At 42.0% G+C, this 24779-nt stretch overlaps 1 protein-coding gene across 1 annotated transcript; it reads right to left on the bottom strand.

Moving 5' to 3' along the window:
• Positions 1-7561: 7561 nt before the first annotated feature.
• Positions 7562-17936, bottom strand: SRP9 (signal recognition particle 9). Its single transcript, XM_055582003.1, has 3 exons — positions 17728-17936; positions 12979-13047; positions 7562-8768 (listed from the first exon to the last, which is right to left on the bottom strand). The coding sequence occupies exons 1-3, from the start codon at positions 17797-17799 to the stop codon at positions 8649-8651; spliced, it is 261 nt and encodes an 86-aa protein (XP_055437978.1). The 5' UTR covers positions 17800-17936; the 3' UTR covers positions 7562-8648.
• Positions 17937-24779: the final 6843 nt, after the last annotated feature.

The following is a 24779-nucleotide window of genomic DNA, read 5'->3' as shown; positions in this document are numbered from 1 at the left end:
CCAAGGCAGAGGAGCCTGGAGGGCTACAGTCCATGGGGTCACAAAGAGTCAGACACGACCAATCACGTGTGTGCACATGCACACGTGTGCACACACACAATTGATGTGTTTGCATTTAGGCCTACCATTATTTGGTTCATGTTTCCCATATTTTGTTCCTGATGTCCTTTTCTTGCCCTCCTTTTTTATTTAAATGTTTAGTATTTCATTTTATCTGTTATTAAATTTCTTTGCAGCATCTTTTAGCGATTGCTTGAGGGATGATATACATACTTACATTTTCAGTCTACTGACAATAACTATTTTTCACTTCCAGTGGAGTGTATTAATAGAAACGTTACTATCATATAGGTATCTTTTTCTCCTCTATGCTATTAATGCCTTATGTACTACATCTACACACAATGAGAACATTTGTCATATTTTATTTCTATTATCAAATATATTTTAAGAACTCAAGATAATAGCTTCTTCATTTAACTCAGATAATTGCCATTTCTATTTCTCTTCATTCCTGAATGTTCCAATTTTCTTTATGGTGTCATTTCCCTTTTAACTGAAGGACTTCCTTTAGTAATTCTTTTTAAGCCAAGTCGATTGGCAATGGATTCTCTTCCTTTTTCTTTACTCAAGAATGACTTTATTTCACTCTTGTTCCTGAAGGTTGTTATCTGTGGATATTGAATTCTGGGTTAACAGTTCTTTCCTTTCTGCAATTTAGAAGTATTGTGCCACTTCCCCCTGGCCTCCACGATTTCTGATGAGAAATCCAGTAATTCAAATCAGTTTCCCTTGAGGTTATGCTTTTTGCTAGCTGCTTTTAAGATCATTGTCCAGTTTCATTGTGATGGTGACTAGATTTCCATTATGATGGATTACTTTGGCCTTCTTGAATCTATAGGTTTAAGTTTTTCACCAAATTTAGAGTTTCCAACCAATATTTCTCCAACTATTTTTTTCAGCACCACACTTTATCCTGTCCTTCTGGTATTCTTGATGGCACAAACATTACACATTTTATTATTGCCCTGCTGCTGCTGCTGCTAACTCGCTTCAGTCGTGTCCAACTCTGTGCGACCCCATAAACGGCAGCCCACCAGGCTCTGCCATCCCTGGGATTCTCCAGGCAAGAACACTGGAGTGGGTTGTCATTTCCTTCTCCAGTGCATGAAAGTGAAAAGTGAAAGTGAAGTCGCTCAGTTGTGTCCGACTCTGTGCGATCCCATGGACTATAACCCACCAGGCTCCTCCATCCATGGGATTTTCCAGGGAAGAGTACTGCAGTGGGGTGCCATTGCCGTCTCTGTATTATTGCCCTACAAGTCTCTAACTTTCTGCTCATGGTTTTGCTTTATTTTCCCAATCTTTTTTTCTGTTTTTCAGATCAAATTCTCTTAGTTCATCTTCAAGTTTACTATGCTCAAGACTGTTGAGTCATTTTTCAATTGTAAAATTTCCACTTATTCTTTTAAAAATATCTATTTTTTTGATTAGGTTTTTTTCATTAATTTCAAGAGTGCTCATGGTTATTTGCTAGAGCACTTTTGTAATAGCTGCTTTAATGTCTTTTGTCAGATAACTCCAACATCTCTGACTGGGATCTGTTGACTGTCTTTCTCTAAGAATTGATACTTTTTCCATTTCCTGGTATACTGTTTTGGATAGTATCCTTGACAGTTTGAATATTGGTACCAACTTGGGGCCTTGGTTAAATACTATGGAGAATATAGAACTTTTGTCTATTTCAGCAGGCAGTCAACCTGGTTAGGTTGCAGGCAAAAGTTTTTTTGGTTTCTTTTTGTTTAAGGTGTTGAAAAGGTTTTGAAAGCTGAATTGACATTGGAATCATAGCCTGCAGAAGACAGGTTGGGATGTCAGTTCAGCTTTCAGAATTTTTGCAGTGCATTTTGGACCTACTGCATGTGAATGCCTCCTGATTGCCAGTCTGGGATTTGGGTGTAGTCTATTTGTTGTAGCCACACGTTCTGGGAAACAAACTCACTCAGAAGGACAATGCAGATAGTGGAGTGCAGTTTATTACACTGGAGGGCCCAAGGCAGAGTCTCCTCTTAGCCAAGGACCCCGACCAGTTTTTGTGAAAACCTTATATACCCTAAGTGTACGTGCCCAAACCCACCTCCCCAAATTCCCTGAAACTAGTCTGAACAAAGGAAAAAGAAAGATACAAAGTTAACCTGTGATTCATATGCCTTAAGCCTAGGAAGTTAACAGTGGACAATTATCAATAGGCCTGTGGTCATACCCCAACACACATAATAGAATGGATGGTTCTATTCTGTTATACAGATAATTAGGGTACTCTTTTAGGCAAGGGAGAGTCTAGGTACGAGCCCTGGGGCTCTTCCTTCCGGGGGCCTGGTTTTCCAGTTGGTATGTCGTTTCCATAGATCCTGGGCATATAGCTCAAAGTCCACAGTCTAACCCAAGATGGAGTCCTGCTCTCAAGAGCCTGTTCTGTTTCCTCCTTCATACTCAGTTTCTAACGTGCTAAAAAGAATCAGATCCATATACATGTGCACACTGAGGGTAGGCTGAGAACTATATGAACAGTTTTATGGGGTCATTTATTTTTAGTTCCTTCTTCTCTATGATCTCCCTGGTACTTTCTGGTTCCTTCTATTCGTTCTCTGGCCAAAAGACTGAGGCTTTAGCTACCATGTGTACTTTCCCCATCATCATCTGTACCCAGAGCCAAGCAAATAGAGAACAAAGAGAAAAAGATGAAGGTTGGTTCCAACCTCTTGGAAACAAAGCTGTATGGAAAGGAAGGGCTATCTCCCTGAGTTTGGGCTCCTACTGGCTTCACTGCAGGTAGTTCACGCTGTCACCACCATGGGATTGCTTGTGGGTGTGCTGTAAGAGGACAAAGAAAAGGTGGAAAAAAGAAAAAGGATTTCTGCACTCTCTCCAAATACAAGTACCCTTCTTCTTCTCGGACCAGACCTAAAGGTTTCTGGCACTCTTGGTCTGCAACCCAGTACTCACTTCTAGGTTTCCAGTGCATTGAATTCAATGCAGTGGGGGATTGAATTCAATGCGCTGGGGGATACCCCAAGGGGGAAAATTGATAAGAATCAATCATCACTGGTTCAGTGGTACTTCACATGCTGGTCTTCCTGCCCAATCCACCTCTTTTCAGAGTCCTCAAACAGTTGCTCTGTGTATTCACAGCTGGATTCAGCGGAAGAGCCGAGGTGGAGTGTGCTTATACCATCTTTTTCTGGAACCAGCCCGATTACTACTTTTAATTTAAGAAAGAAGAATGAAATATTTTTCTTTCTTCTCATGCTATCATAAACTTTAACTGCAAAACTAGATGAATGCGTGTGCTTGTGTGCTCAGTCATGTCCGACTCTTTGTGACCTCATGGACTGAGCCCACCAGGCTCCTCTGTCCATGGAATTCTCCAGGCAAGAATACTCGAGTGGGTTGCTATTTCCTTCTCCAAGGGATCTTCCTGACCCAGGGATCAAACCTGTATTTCTTGCATCACCTGCACTGGCAGGTGGATTCTTTACCACCTGTGCCACCTGTGAAGCCCAACTAGGGGAGTATTTATTTATTTTTTAAAAATTTATTTAATTGACAGATAATTGTGTTACAGAATTTTCTTTTCTGTCAAACATCAATGTGAATCAGCCATAGGTATACATGTCCCCTCCCTCTTGAACCTCCCTTCCATCTCCTTCCCCCATCTCACTCCTGAATATTTTAAAAAGAAATAATACTAAATACTATGATATTGCCATTACCACAAGGTATTTTTTACTAAAGGAGGAAAAATAGGGAAGCAATAAATGTTACTTAGGAATTTGGTTTTCTTTCATTATTAGTAGGCAGAAACTTTATTGTTCTTGGGCAATTCATTTCACTCTTTGTTTTTGATCTGGACCATTTTAAAAGTTTTTATTGAATTTGTTACAACATTGTTTCTGTTTTACATTTTGGTTTCTTGGCCAGGGGCATGTGAGACCTTAGCTCCCAGAACAGGACTGAACATGCACTCCCTGCATCGGGAGGTGAAATCTTAACCACTGGACCACCAGGGAAGTCCCATATTTAACTCATTATAAATTAGTTAATACAGTTACCCTTGAACAATGAACAATAGGAAAAGGAGTACAGTTACCCTTGAACAATGAACAACAAATAGGAAAAGGCTGTATATTGTCACCCTGCTTATTTAACTTATATGCAGAGTACCTGGCGTGCTGTGATTCATGGGGTCGCAAAGAGTCGGACACGACTGAGCGACTGAACTGAACTGAGTACATCATGAAAAACGCTGGGCTGGAAGAAGCACAAGCTGGAATCAAGATTGCCAGGAGAAATATCAATAACCTCAGATATGCAGATGATACCACCCTTATGGCAGAAAGTGAAGAGGAACTAAAGAGCTTCTTGGTGAAAGTCAAAGAGGAGAGTGAAAAAGTTGGCTTAAAACAACATTCAGAAAACTAAGATCATGGCATCTGGTCCCATCACTTCATGGGAAATAGATGGGGAAACAGTGGAAACAGTGTCAGACTTTATTTTTTGGGGCTCCAAAATCACTGCAGATGGTGACTGCAGCCATGAAATTAAAAGACGCTTACTCCTTAGAAGGAACGTTATGATCAACCTAGACAGCATATTCAAAAGCAGAGAGCTTACTTTGCCAACAAAGGTCTGTCTAGTCAAGGCTATGGTTTTTCCAGTGGTCATGTATGGATGTGAGAGTTGGACTATAAAGAAAGCTGAGTGCCAAAGAATTGACACTTTTGAACTGTGGTGTTGGAGAAGACTCTTGAGAGTCCCTTGGACTGCAAGGAGATCCAACAAGTCCATCCTAAAGGAGATCAGTCCTGGGTGTTCATTGGAGGGACTGATGTTGAAGCTGAAACTCCAATACTTTGGCCACCTGATGTGAAGACCTGACTCATTTGAAAAGACCCTGATGCTGGGAAAGATTGAGGGTAGGAGAAGGGGATGACAGAGGATGAGATGGTTAGATAGCATCACCGACTTGATGGACATGGGGGTTTGGGTGGACTCCAGGAGTTGGTGATGGACAGGGAGGCCTGGTGTGCTACAGCTCACGGGGTCACAAAGAGTCAGACACGACTGAGCGACTGAACTGAATAATGAATGCAAGGGTTAGGAGTGCTGACACTCCCTGCAGTAGAAAATCCAATTTTAACTTTGTAGCCAGCCCTCCAGAACTTAATTCCAACCAACTGCAGATTGTATATTACTGTATTACGTATTTATGAAAGGAACTGGCATATAAGTGGACCCATACAGTTCAAACTCATGTTGTTCAAGGGTCAGCTGTACTTTCAAGACTATTATCATCATACTGTTGCTAGTGTTAGATTTTTCTACGGGTAACAGAAGACATCAACTATAAAATGCTGCCAATACAGCCTCTAATCACTTAGAGCTCTAACAAATTTTATATTTTTAAGACAAAACGTTGACAGGCTAGGGAGAAGGGAAAAGCCAGCCCTTCATAACAGAGAACACATGTAGCCAACAATGCTTAATACTCCAACAATGCTATGTGCTCCAAGGACAGTGGGTCTTCCTAAGAAGAGAACAAAAATTATTTGAACTGTTAATTGTACCTAGAATGTTAATTACTATGATAACTGCATTTGGATTACTTTAGGGTCAGTAATGTAATTTACTGTATTTGATTAAATACATCACAAAACAGTTTGCTAAAAATTAGTCCATGGGAAATCCCCTGGCAGTCCAGTGGTTAGGACTTGAGGCTCTCACTGCCAGGACCCTGGGTGGGGAACCAAGATCCCATAAGCCATGTAGAATGATTTAAAAAAAAAAATTAGTCCATGAAAAGTGTGATTATAGTATCCAGAAATACCTCCTAATAAAAGAAAAAAGTCAGAGTATATAGCACTGTGACTTTTAGAATATATAATTTGGAGTTTTATTATTATACAGTCTTTGAGAGACTTAATATTTTCACCATCAGTTAGTTCTCTTAATAATTTTGTGTCGGTACAAATGAACATGTCTTAGATTTAAGATTTCAGTTCCCCCACTACATAAAAACACTCTCCATGGAGACAATCTTGTTTTACTTCCCATCTGCCAAAAATAGCATTTGATAGTAGACACAGCTTGGTAGAAAAGGCAGATGTTAACTTATAAATAACTATTCAATTAAAATGAGAAAACTTAAGAGCTGGTTACTTATACCGATTCCACTGAAAAATAACAACCGTACAGTAATAATAGCTACCATTTATTGAGCTTTTACTATGCTCCAGGCAATGTGCCAAGGACTTAAAGTAGATTATGCCATTTAATCCTCAAAGCCCTATGACTACTACTTTCAGCCCAATTTCCACAGAAGACAATGGAGAAATATCCTCTCAAAAACCACAGAACTAGGAAGTAGAAGTAGTGGAGCCAAGATTGCAACACAGTCTGCCTTGGAACTTCTGCTCTTAATCACTGCTACAAGGATTCAAAGAACCCAAACCTATGTCCCTCCCCTTCCAGGTTATCTTCATAGTGTTAAAAAGTAGAAGATTTAAATGAGAAAGACAAAGGCCAAAAAACCCTCCAGTTTTTATTATGGGCAGGAAACAGCCAAAACCCAAAAAACCCCTGCATTACCTGATGTTACTTTTCTTTTGTAAATATTTGGCTGCGCTGGGCCTCAACTGTGGCACACAGGATTTTCTTTGAGCCGTGCAGGATCTTTCATCACGGTGTACAGACTCTCTAGTTGTGGCTCACAGGCTTAGCTGCTCTGCAACATGTGGGATTCTAGTCCCTGACCAGGGATCGTATCCACATCATTGCAGTACAAGATGGACTCTTGACCACTGGACCACCAGAGAAGTCCCTGATGTTAGTTACTTTTCTTACTCAAGAAAACAAAATGCCCTGGAGACAGAAATGGCAACTCACTCTAGCATTCTTGCCTGAGAAATACCATGGACAGAGGAGCTTGGTGGGCTACAGTCCACAGGGTGGCAAAAGAGCTGGACACAACTTAGCAACTGAACAACAACTGTGTTTTACACATCAGAATGCCAAAAATCCGGAATTTCTATTTTTGTGCAGCAATGTTGTAAGAAAACAGCATTCTCCTGCGTTTATGCTGGGCATGCAAAATGGGACAATCGCCGTGTAAAGCAATTTGACAATATCTATTAAAATTAGAAATACATATGCCCTTTGACTCACCAATTTTATTCCTAGAAATTTAATGTACACATATACTACTCATGTGTATATTCAGTGCAGCATCCTAACAGCAAAAGACTGGGAACAACCAAATGTCTATCAATAGGAGACTTGAAAAAGCTAGCATGGTTCTTTTGTAATACAACTGTGAGAAACAGAGGGGGGGAAAAAAAAAAAAACAAATGCCATAACAGAGAAAGCTGAGTAATAAAAGTACGAAGAAACAAATAAAACGTACATACCGCATAATTAGGCTCACTTTAGTCTAAACTATTATAGAATATCCCAGTCAAGAAATCAATTATCCTTAAGAAGTTGAAAACTTAAAGAGACATAATACACATTTACGTAATATTTTATTTGCTGACCTCTCTGAAACATGCCAAAATTCATACAGTTAATGGAACCTTGCATATTGAAACGCTGGTCAACACAACAGATTCCAAACAAAAGAATATTTTAATGTAGGAATCAACATATTATATTTAGGTTGGTAAAATTAATTGCAAATATAAGATAAATGTCAAATAATATATTTCTGGTTTAAAGGAAATAGTTGTGACAGTCATGCTTAATACCTTGGTTAAGTAAAGACAGAAATGGGCTGGGGTATCAGAGGTATGCAAAAATTTAACAGTTCAGATAATCTTTAGCCCTTCTGAGAAAAGATAGATGGCAAATATGTGGCAAATATTTCTGTAATATAGTAATTTCAATCTATTAGTGATCATTCTGTTCATGCATTTAAAGTAACTGCAGATGTTTCAGAGCACTGAAAATTAGATTCAAAGTAAGTCTTTGCTCAACAAGTTAATGATAATATGAATCCCTTATATTTAAAAATATAGCTTAAATTTGTAAAGTTTAAGGTAAAGCATACTTGTTTGCATAATTATTTTTAGATATAATTGAGACTACACTACTATATATAATCAGCTATATTGCTGTGCACAGTTAATTCCAGTTACCTTATTTTATATTTGCTGGTCATCAACAGCACAAAATTTATGCTCTGAAAAAAATACATCAATCTAGCAAAACAATTATATTCAATTTTCTTTTAAACACAGATTAACTAAATTTAAGGAAGAACTAGCTTTTCTTAATCTCATTTTCAAGTTACTGATACAAACTTAACAGCGAGTAATTATTTATTTTGCTTAACACCAAATAATCTACAAAAAGTTTCCAAGATAGATGCATTTCTTGTTCAATCTCCAAAAAATAAATAAAGGCTTTCTAACTGAAAGCATTTACATTCCTGGCTCTCTAAAGTAAACATTAAAAAACAAAGTACAAAAAAAATGATCTCTTGGCTTCTGAACAGCCCACTTCGTTACATAAAGTATTTTCTCTCCCAATACTTTTTCAAATTCAAAAGATATTTACTTCCTAAGAACATAACAGTCTTCATTTCAAACCATTCAGTCCGTTTCCATGGCAACACTGCGGGATTCCTTGGCCACCATAAGCCGCATTAGTTGACTGTGGAATTTCTCAATCTTCTTTACATCTTGAGCTTGGTCTGTTCTATACACCAAACACTGTCAGGAATTTTAAAAGCACACATTAACTATGTAAAACTAGATTACTAACGACATAGCAAACATATTCTTGGGTAAAAATCTGAGTCCTTCCCTACCACTGTTTTGCTTTACTTCCTCCAGAGATCATTCAAGTTTCCAGGTTCCCACAATTACATTCCTTAAGTTTAGTATTTTATAATATTTAAAATGCCACTGCTATGGACAAAAAACAAAATGCACTCTATTCAAAGCATCTCAAAAATGATCAGTAGACTAATGTAATCAAATTCTGCCATGGTCTGATGAGAAAAATTAAAGGTTGGAATCAGGTAATTTCTCCCTGGGATCTGGTTATAAGTGATTCTATAGTTATAGTGGGAAAAGCATATACATTTTAGGATCTCTTTCTCTGTTTATGAAATGGGAAGTGTATGGTTAATGATAATCTTTTAAAAATCAGGAATTCCTTGCTTACTGCTGGTTGCTACCTACATCAAGCTAGATAAATTTGTTCAACCTTGATTTCTGGTATTATTTATAACTTTTAAACCAATCCAAACTCTTCCTTGCTTTACATTCAATTCTTCATCTAGAATCTTCCAAATTATCAAACTTAAGGCGGCAGTCTCGTTTTGTAACACAAATCCATTTTTTTTCTTCCATCTTATGGATTCATATGAGTTTTAAGCAATGGGAACTTTGTGATCCTGCAGTAATATTCATCAACTTAAACTGATTTGTTGGAGTTCAACTTGATCGTACTGTCAACTTAAAAAAACCGCACATCAGAGTCATGAGTTAAAAGTTTTATTTGGGGCAATATGAGGACTGCAGCCCAGGAGACAGCACCTCAAACAGCTCTGAGAGACTGTTCCAAAGACAAAAGGAGAAGGACAGTATACATCCAATTCTGGTGAAGGGGGAGTACATGCAATCAAGCATGTTTATTTTTTAGAAAGTTTCTGCTGGTCTCATGACGCTTCTGCCTGTCGTGAGAAACAGTCATCACCATGAAAGATTTTAGTGCTTTTCTAGATACAAGGAGATATAAGAACTGGGCTCAGAAAATCAGCTCCTGAGAATATCTAACTATCTGAAGACCTGTCCTGCCAGGTTTCGGGGAGCAGAAAGTGCCTCATTTCTGTTCTCCATCATGGGCTCCTTCAAGGGGCGCTGGAGGTCAGCAGCTGCAGCAGCACATGATTTAATCCTTGTAGAGGTAGATGGCAAGTGCCAATTTGTGGTTGACAATGCGCAACTGATTTGAATTCATACAGCCCTTAAACCACTTACTTAGAAAAGTTCACACATTGTACAAATCTGTCTAACAATCTTATAAAGTGGCCATAATCATCTCCAGAGTTTCAATTTTAGTGTATGTACTATAGGAGAACATATACCTTCTCACTACAGTTTGACATAGAAAGAGGTCCAAAGAAAACAATATTATAAATCAGACATGGAATTAGAAACAGAAGATGCATAAATGGGACTATAAAAAAGTCAAAGCTCTAAGATAATAAAGTCTAAGAAGTTTTCTAAGCCATTAAAATGAATTACTGAGGGAAGTATACAAACTTTTCTTTAAAAATCATTAGAAAATAGATTTTTTCATTGGAGTTGGTTCACACATTTATTATTTAGTATGATGGATTTGATTCTATCTTTGGTCCCTTCTAGATAAGGACTAATTCTCAGTAGTTTTAAGAAAGGGAACAAAAAGAATCCTTTATACTTAGATCTTATCACAGAAATCATTAATGTTAAAGTTCTTTCCAGTATTGCTTACCATGGATCTTTAACTATATTTAATCATTACCAGAGGCCAAAAGTCATCATTTGGAGGTAAAGTCTTTTGTATTGAATTCAATTCTGCATTTTCCTCTATTTTTAAAGCAGAACATACCAATTTCTCTTCAGTAGACATATCTATCCACTCTGTGAAAATCACAAGTAACATTTTTCTCAATGTGAATGCTCAGGATTCAAGTATACATTTATTGAACCTACTAAGTGGCAGGCACTAGTGCTAAGCACTTTCACATATTTCATTTACTTTGTACAACAACCCAATTAGATGAGCAGACTATTACTATGGCACTTCACAGATTAAGGCCCCCAAAGCCAAACTTTTGGCCTGATCTTCCCCAAGACTAAAATGCTGTTAGATTGCTAAGCTAGGATTCAAATCTCCTCAACCTAGGTTTAGCACACAACAGCTCAATTTACTGCTTTTTCGCATTTCACACTCACCAAACTCAATAGGTTCTTAGAAGATATGACACTAATTTAAAAAGATCTGACTTCATGCAACCTCATAATGGAACCCTGAATACAAATACAGTAAAAGATACGACCGAAAGTCATTTTTAAAGTCACTATGAGATTTTTAAAAGAGTTAATCCATTAAAAGAAATGCTTGCTAGGTACCCTTTGGGTCAGGACTAGTCACCTCAAATACAGTAAGACTATCACTCATCTATTCTTGTTATTTTGAAGCCCACAACCTATTAAAAGTCAAATGTGATTAAAAAAAAAAATTGTGAAACAGCATAAAAAGAGGCAGAAATAAAAACAAGAAATGAAGCAGTCCTTCTGAGGTGGGTTTTGAAATATAAGCAGTTGGCTTGTCACATGGGGGCAGGGGTGGGATTCAATACTGCAAAGATGGAGACAGACTTGTTCAAAAGCTCAGAGGCCTAAGACTGCATGGCATATTAAAGGAGCCCTTAAGTAACATAAAAAGACAAGAGATTAGAGGGGATGTGAGGGTGGAGTTTACATTATGAGTGATGAGAAGCCACTAAAGATTGTTAAGCAGGGTAGTAAGAATCCAATTTGCATTTTTAGAAATCACTCTGGCAGGACAGTAGTATTAGGACAACTGAAGGACGAACTGGAAGCAGGGACACAGAGCTACTAGTCCAGGCAAGCGACAATGAGGCCTTAAGAGGTCAGCAATGAAGATGGAGGGTTCACGACAGGAAATGAGATGAGACCTTGAATCAATAATTCACAAATGCCCAGCAAAGCATATGGAACTTATCAGAGGATCAAAATACAAGTTTTTCAAATGAAGGAATAGTAAATGTGAGAATAAGGGAAAGGAAGGGACCAAAAATGATTCCCAGGTTCTGAGCAGGTAGATGACAGTGTAATTAAAGACAGGAAGCAGAAGGAACCAGTTTGATAAGGGATGAGGACTTCATTCTAGACAGGCTAACCTTACCAAGTAGAGGAGGAAAGATGCTCAACTCAGACCTAGTCAGGAAGCCAAAAGAAAAATATGAGCTAAAGGTACAAAATTGGAAACAGACATACAAGCAGTACTGGACTTAATGGACTGATCCAGAAGTGGTAAGATGACATCAAGGACAGAATCCTGGAGAAACCAACATTGATGGGGCAAGTCAGCAAAATAACTAGCAAAGAATGAAATAAACAGAGAAAGAAAAACAAGATAAAAGGGAGCCACAGATGCCAAAATAATTTCTACAAGAAGTGGTTTTCTGTATCAAAAGCAGCCAGGAGGGGGACTTCCATGGTGGTCCAGTGTCTAAGACTCTGCGCTCCCAATGCAGGGGGCCCAGGTTGACCCCTGATCAGGGAACTAGATCCCACATGCTGCAACTAAGAACCCGAATTCTGCAATTAAGGATTTTGCATATCTCAACGAAGACCTGGTGCAGCCAAATAAATATTAAAAATATTAAAAGCAGCCAGGAGATGAAGCAAGATATGAACTGCTGGGTTTGAAAATGAAGGGGCTGCTGCTGAGCCCTCACTGAGAGCAGGTTCAGGGAAAGACTTCATGTAGAAACCACATGGCAGAGGGGTGAGAAATAAATGGGGTGAGGAAGCGACAGGAATGAGCAGACAGGGAACGAGAGAAACGCAACTACAGAGCCCGTAACTTGTGTTCAGATACCATTTACTCCTCACACATCTACAAGGAAACCTTTACCCCTGTATCTATGTTTGGTCTCTATGTTCCTCTTGTTCAGCTGTTATTAAACTAGACCTGACAAACTGTATTAATGAAGCAAGGTGAATTATCTTTCCAAGTGCCTATAAAAATAGCTTCAAGAACAAGGCTCTTGACTTGGGAATGAAACACAAAAGAAGCATTCTAATGGGTGACTTGCATAAATTCTATGTAAATAATTTCAAACAAATGATTAACTCAAACAAATCTGAAAGTATGCAACAAATAAAAATGTATACTTACAACTAAATCATCTGTTACTTTAATACACAAACTCCCATCAGAATGCCTATATTTGAGAACCACACGGGCCTGAAATAAAAATACATATTTAGAAACAGTGAACTCAGAAGACATTTCTCATAAATAATTTAGTCTTCAAGCGAGCGAAAATAGATCCTTTTAGAATAGCCAAAATATCTAAAGGTACCTTTACTGTAAACTTATCATTACTGAAATGAGGGAAAACAGCATTTTGTGCATTCCTATTGCTACAATATTTTTAAGACTTAAAAGAAAGTCAGGTATTTTATTTTCAGCCACTTTGAAAAGATGTACTGAAAATTCCCAAGGCACACCCATATTCAGAGAATGTCTTTAAGACTCTTAAGGTGGTTTGGCATTTCTTGCCAGTAAGACTATGTACTGAAGGGTATTCACAGCATGCTACCTCAAAAGTATACCACTTCAGCCAAAGGAAAGTTTTGAGCTGAAGGCAATTAGTTCTCTGCCCTTTCTGATCAAAAGCAAGACATAAATTAAGCTTTGTAAAGATTACGTAAGTTTCCAATTGTAAAGGTGTTTCTTCTCCCTGGGAAAAGAGAAGAAGGTTTGTTCCCTAAAAACCTTACCAGACAACTCTAATATTGCCCATACATTTCCTAAGCATCTTCTCAGAACGTACTCCCTCCCAGAAGCCCCAAATCTCTTTTCCTCTGTCCAACCTCCCTCCCATACTTTCCCACCCTTAAGATGGTATAAAGGTCCCAAATTCCTCCTCTTTGTGAATTTCTATGCTAAGTGTAAAGTCTTTCTATTTATTAACCTGTCTTTCATCAGTTTAATTTGCAGAGCCCCAGTTATGAAACCTAAGAGAGTAAAAGGGAGGGTTTTCTTCTCCCCTATAATACCCACACATCTAGCCACAGAGGACTGATAGGAAAAAAAAAAAAAAAACCGGGGGGGGGGGGGCGGCGGGGAGTAACAGAAATGGCTAGTAAAGTTCAAATCCATTTCCCAGGAGAAAGCACTGCAGTTGCAGTTCATACTTTCCATTTTCCCATGGCTCTCAAGAGGTGGACTCAGACTAATTACTCAGCAAAATCGTATCTTTCTCACGATGCCATGATATAAGACACAACTTTCCACATCTAGAATAACTCCTACATTGAGTGCCATGCTACACAGCACTTTCTGCTATTGGGTGTTCTACAGTTAGGAAGCCAAGAAAATGATTTAGATATTAGTATATTCCAATAAAAGAAAACAGCTCCCAATAGAGTTTACAACCTCCATGAATATTATTTTTATTTCTTTAAATGATGGATTCAAAACAGTGTACTGCAGCAGAGTCAAGTTTCTTATTAATCAAAAATATAATAAATAACTCTAATTTAGCTTTAGCTAGCTGTTTTAAAAATTGCTAAGTATCTACCAGACAAAACAAGAACATATATTTAAAATGGCTCCAATGCAGCACAGGACCCTCAAGATAATTCTGGAAACTAGATAAAAAGGGCTATTAGAGCTTTTTCTATAGCTTTTCTCATTATGCCTTCTACTCTCCTGGGTTTGCAAATTAAAAAAGGTCGTATCATCCTGAGATTTGTCTTGGTGAGGGAGCAAAGGGAACTCACCAAGCACTTAAGTAGGTGTAAGTATCTTTAGACTACCTAATAAGATTCTACTTATTGAGCTAGTAAATTCAGTTTTACATATTAAAAAAATTCAGCCCTCTGGAAACAAAAGGAAACCAACTTAAAAACGTACTAAGCATGACAACTATGTAAAGTTTTAACTCCTGCTTAAAAAAATACCCAGTGGCTTCATTAGGAGAAATGAGTTTAAAAACTCTTTGCAATCCCATGGACTATATAGCCTGCCAGGTGCCTATGTCCACGGGATTCTTCAGGCAAGGATACTGGAGTGGGCTGCCATGCCCTCCTCCAGGGGATCTGGAACCCGCTAAGTCTTCTGTATTGGCAGGCGAGTTCTTTACCACCAGCACCACCTGGGAAGCCCCAATTCCCTTTCTACTGGTAAATTAGAAAGCACCTAAGTTACCATGTCAGATGCCACTAAGAAGAAAAAGAAGTCAAGGTTCTTGCTTTTTTAGTAATTCAACCAACTTAAATAATCAAAACATAAGACAACATGAATTAAGTCCTAGAAAGACATACACAGGTAAAATGCTAAAAGAGGAAACAAGTAATTTAGATTGGGGGAAGGGAAAGTGTAAAAAGAATTTATGGAAATGGCTGCAGAAATGCATTTTTTGTTTTCTTTCTTTTAGGGAAGAAGTTAGGAGAAAGGCTGAAGCAGCAGTCTGAATGAAGATATGATGCATTCTGTAGCTTTCTGAGGCTAGCTAGGGATGAGGACGGTGGAAATGGTGGGAGACAAAGCCAACAAGACTGGAGAGAGGGTCAGACTGGGGCCTGGAAGATGGGACTTTTACCAGCAATCAGTGAAGAACTAGTTTTAAAACAGGAAACTGGGAATTCAATTTTTGTGTCTGAGATAGCTGCAGTATGTATGAGAGTGAAAAAGGAATTTTAAATGCAGGCAGACAAAGAGGTTATTACATGGTCCAGCAATAATACCATCTTCACTTAGAGCAGATGCAATGGAGAATGGTAAAAGGTGATAAATATGATCAAGAGAGAGAGAAGACAAAGAATTCTGTAAAACAGATCCCAAAGAGTTCTGACAAAATTTCTTTTCTTCTTTAGTTTCAGCAGTATAGACTGGTAGAAACAGCATGAACACGGTGTTTAGAGATGTGCGTTCAAATTTTAGCCTAATCTCTTAGCGATCACCAGGCAAATCATTTAATGTATCTAAGACTGTTCATTCAACTACCTCAAGGGACTGTCTTCAATTGTATACATAAATTATACAGATAAGTGTATATACATAAAATGTCTGTCACATGGAGGGTATTCAATACAACTGTCAGTCCAGCTCTCTTCCCCCTCTTCCCCTCACCGACCTATCAAAAAAAAAATCAGTTAAAAAGCAGTGAAAGTTATCCTGAGAAGGCACAAGTTTTTAGGCCACTGGAATTTTCTGAACAGAACTCCTAGGCTCTCCCTCTCCTGCCTATTCTACACATGCTTTGTTCATAGCAATGCTCAATAATAATCATTTTATTTTCATTTTCCCTATAACTATGACCACATTCTTATAGTATTATTATTCTTACTGTGGATTTGCATATTCTTTACTATCTTTCCAAATATTTTTAGTTTACACTGTGGGTACTTCTACAAAAGTCCTGTATAGTCCTCATGGTACACTGCTTAAAGAAACAAATGATCCTATGAACAAAATCAACCAAATGGAGGAGCTAGAAATTGTGTCATAAACAAAGTACTCAATTTCACAAGTATCTAATTCATTTTATCATTTATTACTATTACATCACTTTATTGCAAAGAATGGAACTAAGAATGTTTCCGGCTTCTTGTTACTTATCTAGGTCTAAAAAGCTAGCAGGGCTTTTTAATATTTCAAATAGTATTTAGATGACAATAAATACCAAGAGGAAGAAAAATCAAGACCCAAACGCTAAATTCTTGTCCTTGCAACCTCTTTGGTTACTCACACACACACACACACGGATCCCTGTAATTCATTCATGGCCCCCATAAAATTATGATAAGTCGATGTCAGAGGTTAGCTTATTATAATTTTATGGGGGCCATGAATGAATTACAGAGATCCATGTGTGTGTGTTACTCGCTCACTTTGTGTCTGACTCTTTGTGACCCTATGGACTCTAGACCAGTCCCGCCAGGCTCCTCTGTCCATGGAATTCTCCAGGCCAAGAATACTGGAGTGGGTTGCCATTCCCTTCTCAGGGGATCTACCTGACCCAGGGATCAAACACAGGTCTCCTGCATTGCAGGCAGATTCTTTACTGTCTGAGCCTCCAGTGAAGCCCACAGGGATCCACGGACCCCCTAAAACTGTTTACAAACATTTATGTGTTAAGTGCATTCTCCTGCTCTCAAAGGGCACTAACCTCCAAAATATTAAGAACCACTAATCTGCGGGAGGTAGATGCCTCCAAATTGGGGTCTTTGATGCTTTTGAACTGTGGTGTTGGAGAAGATTCTTGAGAGTCCCTTGGACTGCAAGGAGATCCAACCAGTTCATCCTAAAGGAAATCAGTCCTGAATATTCATTGGAAGGACTGATGCTGAAACTCCAATCCTTTGGCCACCGGATGCGAAGAACTGACTCATTCGAAAAGACCCTGATGCTGGGAAAGATTGAAGGCGGGAGAAGGGGACGATAGAGGATGAGATGGTTGGATGGCATCACCGACTCGATGGACATGAGTCTGAGTAAGCTCCGGGAGTTGGTGATGGACAGGGAAGCTTAGCGTGGTGCAGTCCATAGGGTCGCAGAGTCGGACACGACTGAGCGACTGAACTGAACTGAAGCGCCACAGGAGGCCGAAGCTGCAGCGGGGAGGAGCCCTGCCCTTAGAGACACGTAAACCAACGATAGGGAAGCTCAGGGATTGTAGAGGGGGGAAGGCTTCTTAGAGCCCAGACTTGACCCTGATTTTGCTGATTTCAGGCTTCACTGGGCCCTTATTAAGAGAAGAGACAAAAAGAACAATCGGACTTCGCGCGGAGTCCGTCTCTCTTCACACACAGCACCTCCTAGGATGCTGCAGAAGCTCCGGAGGCCGAGCGGACGGCAGAGAAGACATCCTGACCCGGAGCTGGGACAGAGACACTGGGTCCGCCTGCGATTTACCTTCATTGGGTCGGCGAGGTAGAGTTTCTCCGCTGCGCGACTGAACTCCTCCCAAGTCTGGTACTGCGGCATCGTGGGACCGCGGCAGAAGGACAGAAAGAGACACGGCTGTGTACCGGAGGCGGCGCGGCACGGCACACCTACCTCCCTAACTCCCACAGCCGCCTACCGAGACAGGGGCCCAGACGCTCAAAGATGGTGGCGCCGCCTCGCACCAACGCCTCGCTCCATTGGCCAGCCAGGATCGTCCTTGCCCAATGGGAAGGAGGGATGTTGCCTAGGAGGCGGAGCCCCAAGCGTGTGAGTCTGGGAGAGGGTCCGAAGAGGTGAAGAGAAGGGAGACGATGGAGGTTGCCACAGCGCCTCTTGTAGGACTGGAGGAGGATCTGTCCCGCTGTCCTTCGGGCTGGACTACAACGGTAAACCCCAGGTTTCTTCAGCAAAGACAGAGCGGCTTAGTGATACGCCTACAGCTTAGTAAAAGAAAGGGGAGACATAAAGGAAGGGTGCAATGGAGAGCTTTATATGATAGACATCTGTGTCTAGAGGACGCTAACAGGGATGGCACAAGTTGAATCTTGAGAAACATGACGGGTGTTGAACAGGTGGGCAGGGCAGGACGTCGAGGCCCATTTTAGATCCGTAGTGTATTTAATGTGGTGGGCATCTCCTGGAGGAGGGCATGGCAACCCACTCCAATGTTCTTGCCTGCAGAATCCCATGGACAGAATAGCCATAGAGTTGCAAAGAGTCAGATAGGACCGAAGCGACTTAGCACGCAAGCACGTATTAGGGGCCTGGGGGAAGAATCAAGGGAAGAAATCATATCACTTAAGCCGGAAGAAATTTGAACTTTGTTCTCCAGGCTATGGAGTGAGGTAGAAGGGTATTTTTCTTTAATCAAGTTGAAGTATATTTTATGTATAGTAAAACATCAGTTTTAAGGCTTCCCTGGCGGCTCAGTGGTAAAGAGTCCGCCTGCCAATGCAGAAGGTACAGCTTCTATCTCTGGTCCCGGGAAGATCTCACATGCCGCTGAGCCCCTAAGCCCATGCGCCACAACTACTGAGACTGCGCCCCGGAGCCTGTGCGCTGAAACAAAAGAAGCCCCAGTTAGAAGCCCCAAGCACCACAACAGAACGAAGAGTAATCCCCCCCCCGCCCGAATTTGGGAAAGCCGTCACAGAGCAAGGAAGACCCAGTACCGCCAAAAATAAATAAATACAATTATAGAAAGTAAATTATACTAAACACATCGGCCCTGGACTTTGCTCTCCATTGTTCAGCAAGTGGAGAGCCGGCAGATGTTAATCACAGCAGGACGTGATATGATTAATTTTTATTTTTAGAACATGTCACAAGTGGCTGTAGGGAAGCTGAATCGGTAAAGTCCAGACTGTGCAAGGTCAAAAGTGAAAGCCTTTATTCTTTGGCCTAAGTTGGTTACCTCCTATGATTGTTTCCATGCCCTTGCTTCCCATTCAATCCCATTCCCACCACAGTGCCTTCGACTCTGTCCCCACCTCAACCCTCAAATGAAGTTGCTTTCACAAGGTCACTGACTGCTCTCAGGGTCACAGCTGCTGCTGCTGCTAAGCCGCTTCAGTCGTGTCGGACTCTGTGCGACCCCATAGACGGCAGCCCACCAGGCTCCCCGTCCCTGGGGTTCTCCAGGCAAGAACACTGGAGTGGGTTGCCATTGCCTTTTCCAATGCATGAAAGTGAAAATGAAGTCGCTCAGTCGCGTCCGACTCTTAGCGACCCCACAGACTGCAGCCCACCAGGCTCCTCCGTCCATGGGATTTTCCAGGCAAGAATACTGGAGTAGGGTGCCATTGCCTTCTCCGCTCAGGGTCACTAGTGACCTTCATATTGCCCAGTCCAGCTGACAATCCTTTCTTTTTAAAATTTTTAAAATATATTAATATATATTTATTTCTTTATTTCCTTGCACTGGGTCTTAGTTGCGGCATGTGGCACCTCTTTCTCTGATCAGGGATGGAAGCTGGGCCTCCTGCATTGGGAGTATGGAGTCTTAGCCACTGGACCACCAGGGAAGTCCCTCAATCCTTTCCTGACCAGATTATTCAACTGCATCTGAGGGCATGTGCCACTCCTTCATCCTTGAAATTTCCGAGCTGCTTGGTTTTTTTCACTCCATCCTTCCTTGCTCCTTCTTCTACCTCTTTGGTTTTTCCCTCTCTGACTCTGTCCTAGCCTCCTCCACTCTCTTGGCCCTTCAACACTGGGTCCTGAGGTATCATACTTTGATTTCACCCTCTGAGTTTTTCCTGGGAAATATTTGGGTTTTCACTTTCGCCTCTATGCTGCTTAGTCCAGGTTCTTCTGTGAGCTTCAGATTCATATCTCCAAATGCCTGCCAGGCCTTGGGCTAACTCCAGAGTTAATTTTGGGAGACGAAAACAATTTTTCAGCAAATTGAAGCAATTTGTAAGCCATAAATGTGATGCGTCCTTTTAAACTTACTTTACTATATTGCCATTTGGCAAATTATTAGCCACTCATACACCATATTTGACTGCCAGGAATTCAATAACTTTTAAGGGTCAGTGTGTTGGGCAAAATCCTTATAAACGAAAGAGGTCAGGGGTAGCGATAATAAGGCAAATTCACCCATACCTATAATTAAAGACAGGAACAGTGGCACAGTGAGGGAGAGAGAAGTCATTTCACAAGATTTAGTGCAGGAGAGAGAAGTCTTTCCACAAGATTTAGTGGTACCTGGGTTTACTCTCCCCTTCCTCCCTCTTTCCCCTAAGGAGGAAGGTCTGTTGTTGTTAAGATAGAAATGACTGACTGTTTTTGAATTCTTTCCCAGAAGCTTTTTGTCCTTCTTTGTTCTCCTCGGTTGTCTTCTAAAAGCTGGCAGCATTGGGTGTGTAGACCGTTGTAGGAGTAGGTTCTTAAGTGGGTTCTTATATTTGCAATCATAGTAACAGTCCACAGTGCTGCTGGCATGTCAGGAACTAAAGGTCATTATGTTGATTTTCATGCATTAAGCATTTGTGGAACCCTCGATACGCCAGGACTCAAAGAAGTCCCAGTTCTCTTGTGCCTTCCTAGGTCTCATGAATTCAGTGCAGCACAGTTAGAGAGAAACAAACCTGGTAAGAGAAGCCAGCAGAAAAACCGGTTTGCCCAGGAGCTGGATCCAGCATGGGGAGAGAAGGAAGCCTGAGAGCGCCCGACGAGGCCGGGCTACTTTGGCCCGGTGTCCAGTGGAGGGCAGTGGTGAGCAGATGGTCCCGCGGAGACGATCCCTGAGAGCCCACTTCAGCCTCTTCATGATCCCTGTGGAGTGCCTAACCCTGCCTTAGCTGAGGCGGGTATTGGCGCGTTTTGTTTATCATTTGCTCAGTCTCAACTTTTCCTTTCCAGAAAGAGCCTTAGCTCTTACTTAACTGTCAGGAACTTCCAACCCAGTTTAATTAATTAATGATTGAGCACCTCTTCTGTGTCAGTCACCCTGCCGGGCATTCTACAGTGAAAACAAAGATGTGCCTGAGCAGCTTAAATGCTAATGTGAGCAGAGCAGGGTGTAGGTATAAGGCGAGTTTATAAACGTTCAAGACTGGAGGCAGAAACAAGCGTTTATGGGGATTCAAGCAGGTCTCAGCATCCCCTCCTCCCAGGTGTTTGGGGATGGGGCGGGTGGTCTGGAGGTAGAGACAGGAGTGACTGTGTGAAGCCCAGAACTGACTCCCAGAACCCACATCCCACGCTGCCCAGTTCTGTGGATCAGAAGCCCAGAGCTACCTAGGAACAGTGAGGGTCACCTTGAGCCTGGAGGGGGAGGGTGGGAAAGGGAGGGAAGGAGGGACACAGGCCAAGGTAGAAGGCAGGTGGAGATAGAAGTCACCCCAAGAAACAAAGCCTATTTCCAGAGCCCAGCTCAAGGGGGCTCAGCACCCTCGAGCCACGCCCACTGACAAACCCGCCCCCCCCCCCCCCCTCCCGGCACCTGACAGAGCTCCAGGAGGCTGTCCCTCAGTGTCCTTGTTACACCCTGTTCTTAAAATGCTAACGTGCCACAGTCTGGGCAGGTAACGATCCTTCTGTTGCCGTTGTGTTGTGCTTCGTCACTCAGCCATGCTGACTCCTTGTGACCCCATGGACTGTAACCCACCAGGCTCCTCTGTCCATGGGGTTTTTCAGGCAGGAATACTGGAGTGGATTATCATTCCCTCCTCCAACAGATGCTCCCAATTCAGGGATGGGAACCACATCTTCTACATAGGCAGGCGGATTCTTTACCACTGAGCCAGTGATCCCTTTAAGGTGAAACAGATTTCAAGTAGAATGAACATACCTGAAAAAACAACAGGGGGATAAAGCCTTGTCTTGTCCAGCCATGCTGACAAGAGAGACTAGGCTCCGATTGAGTTGTGGGGATCAGAAAGGCCACCATCCATGCTGCCTCCTCTGGGGGAAGCTGGGTCAGGCCAGGACAGATGCTGCCCAACCGATGCCCTGGAGACCAGAGGGCAATGGCAGGGGCACCAGGATTCCTGAGGGGCACCAGGATTCCCTAGGCTCTTGGCTTGTCAGTTTCATCTGAAACTGATTAAAATGAAATGCAAAGCCAAGTAGCAGGGAAGAAAAGGTCAGAATTTTACCCCTGTCTGCTCTCCTCCCTCAGCACGCTGCGCTCTGGCCTGGGTCCCATCACTGCTCAGATTTCCCCTTCACCCGGGCAGCCCCGCACTGCCCAGAAACCCCAGAGAATGGTCCTATTGTAGATGAGACAAACCGAAATAGCAGCATCTTCTGTTCTCTGCCTTAGGGAGATTCACTTAAAACCCCAGAGTCCCAGATGTGGACGACAATGGAAGTTGTTGTTGCAAATTAGTGATCCTGGAACAGATGAGAGGCAGGTAGTCGGAAAGCAGCCAGGGTGGTGGGTTGGGCTGCGAAGAGAGAACAATTACACAGTCACTCCATTAACCTAATTAGTAGTCACTGGCAGGAATTCTGTTCATCACCCAAAGAAGGACCATGGGAAAGGTGGGAAAAGGGGACAGACAACCTGTGGAGGGTGACTAGGGCTGGAGTTGGGGAGGGCGGGATTGCTGCCAGGACAAAAGGTCTAGAAATAAAGCTTCATTTATTCCTAAGCTGGTAAATGTTATTTTTATCATTTTTTAAATGTTCTCATTTTTTTTTCAATTAAAAAAAGAAAAAAACTGTGCCCTAGAGCATTCGGATGAACAGTGTTTGCATTAATTAAGACATCGGATGACATCTCCACTCCGCAGCAGGCTCTGCTGTGGAAACTCTCCGGGCGGCCTGAGAAACGGTGACTGTGGGCTCTTGATTGATCACAGCTGTCATGTCCTCAGCCAGTCAGTCCAACAAGTCAGCCAATATGTCCTAAGTGTCTACCTGATACTCCCTGGAGTTCTTGGGGGGTAGGGAGTGGACACAGCATTAAGCAGGCTATGGCTGTGTGCACAACTCGTATGAGTAAGGAGAGTTTACATTCAAGTCACAAAATTCTGAGCAGAGAAGGGACAGGTTAATGGGGATGCAATCAGGAAAACCTGCACAAAGGAGCTGGATGTAAAAAAATAAAGGTCAGGGAACTTCCCTGGTGGCTCAGTGGTAAAGAATCTACCTGCCAGTGCAGGAGACCTTTCTTTGTCTGGGAAGATCCCTGATCCCTGATCTGGGAAGATCCCACATGCTGTGGGGCAACCAAGCCCGTGTGCCACAACTACTGAGCCTGTGCTCTAGGGTCCAGAAGCCACAACTACTGAGCCCATGTACCGCAACTACTAAAGCCTGTACTCCCTAGAGTCCATGCTCTGCCGCAAGAAAAGTCACCGCAATGAGAAGCCCAAGCACCGCAACCAAGAGTGGCCCCTGCTCGCTGAATCTAGAGAAAAGCCCACGCAGCAATGAAGACCCAGCACAGCCAAAAATAAATAAACAAAATTATTTTAAGAAATAAAGGTCAAATTATGACATGGAATAGGCAGGCTTTAGAATACAGAGAAGGTGTAAGTGAAGGCACAAACAGGGAGCAGATAGAGCCCTTCTCCAGGGGGAGGCTGGGGTGCTCAAAATATGGTGATATTGGTGACAGAGATGACCCATTGGGAAAGAGAGCATTGGAATGGCCATTGACATCGGGAAACATGTGAGGAAGGTCCTCCCACACCCTGTCTCTGGATTTTATCTTTTGAGAGGCCAGGGTGAGGGACTGGCCTGGGAGCTTTAGTGGCTGCCTGAGGCTGCAGGAACCAGGGCGTTGATAACTCCAGTCTTCATCAGTAAGTCAAGGGAGAAAGGGAACCCTCCCAAGTCCAGCACACTGGGTGACTATGGGAGGACAGATGGAGAAGATAAGCCCAGCCCCTGGGGAAATCTCTGAATAGGTGTCTGCCTGGCTTCTTCCCCACTTAGACCTGGGAGCTGCTGCCCCACGGCTCCCTACCCCCACCTCTCACTCTATTATCACTCTCTCCATGCGCCATTGTGCTCTCAGTCAATTTCTCTCCTGCTCTTATTCCCTTCTCACCTTTCACAGCCTTCCAGTCACTGTGAAAGAGGAAAATGGTAAAACATGCAAAGCTTTGGCTTCCGCACAAAGATGAGGTGTTCCATGTCTCTTGTGTCTGACCCGTTGCAAGCCATCTTTGTCTGATTGCTCAAGCTCCTGCGAAGCTTTGTTGCCCTTCATGGTCTGTCTTCAGGAGGCAGGGACTGGGAGGGCAGGCACTGATCTTTGACCATGCAGACAGTAAATATTTGCTGATGGCCAGTATGATGACATGTGGAGAAACTAACCCCTGCCCAAGGCTGTTAGGAAAAGATTCTTTGATCACTGACCGATGGAACTTCCGTATCCCCGGAGATGTCTCAGGCATATATGCTGGGATCTTTAAAATTGTTGTAGGCATTGGGGTGAGGGCCGGGAAACATGTCCCTATTGGCTTCTGGGCCTCCTTTCTTCTGGGTGTGGCTCACCAACCCCCTCATGGACACAGCCTTCCTTTTTCCATTCTGGTTTGAAATCACTCAGGCTCCTG

The sequence above is a fragment of the Bubalus kerabau genome, chromosome 5 (genome assembly GCF_029407905.1).
Source record: "Bubalus kerabau isolate K-KA32 ecotype Philippines breed swamp buffalo chromosome 5, PCC_UOA_SB_1v2, whole genome shotgun sequence".
Classification (NCBI taxonomy): Eukaryota; Metazoa; Chordata; class Mammalia; order Artiodactyla; family Bovidae; genus Bubalus; species Bubalus kerabau.
This window is presented reverse-complemented; position numbering and strand designations above follow the sequence as displayed.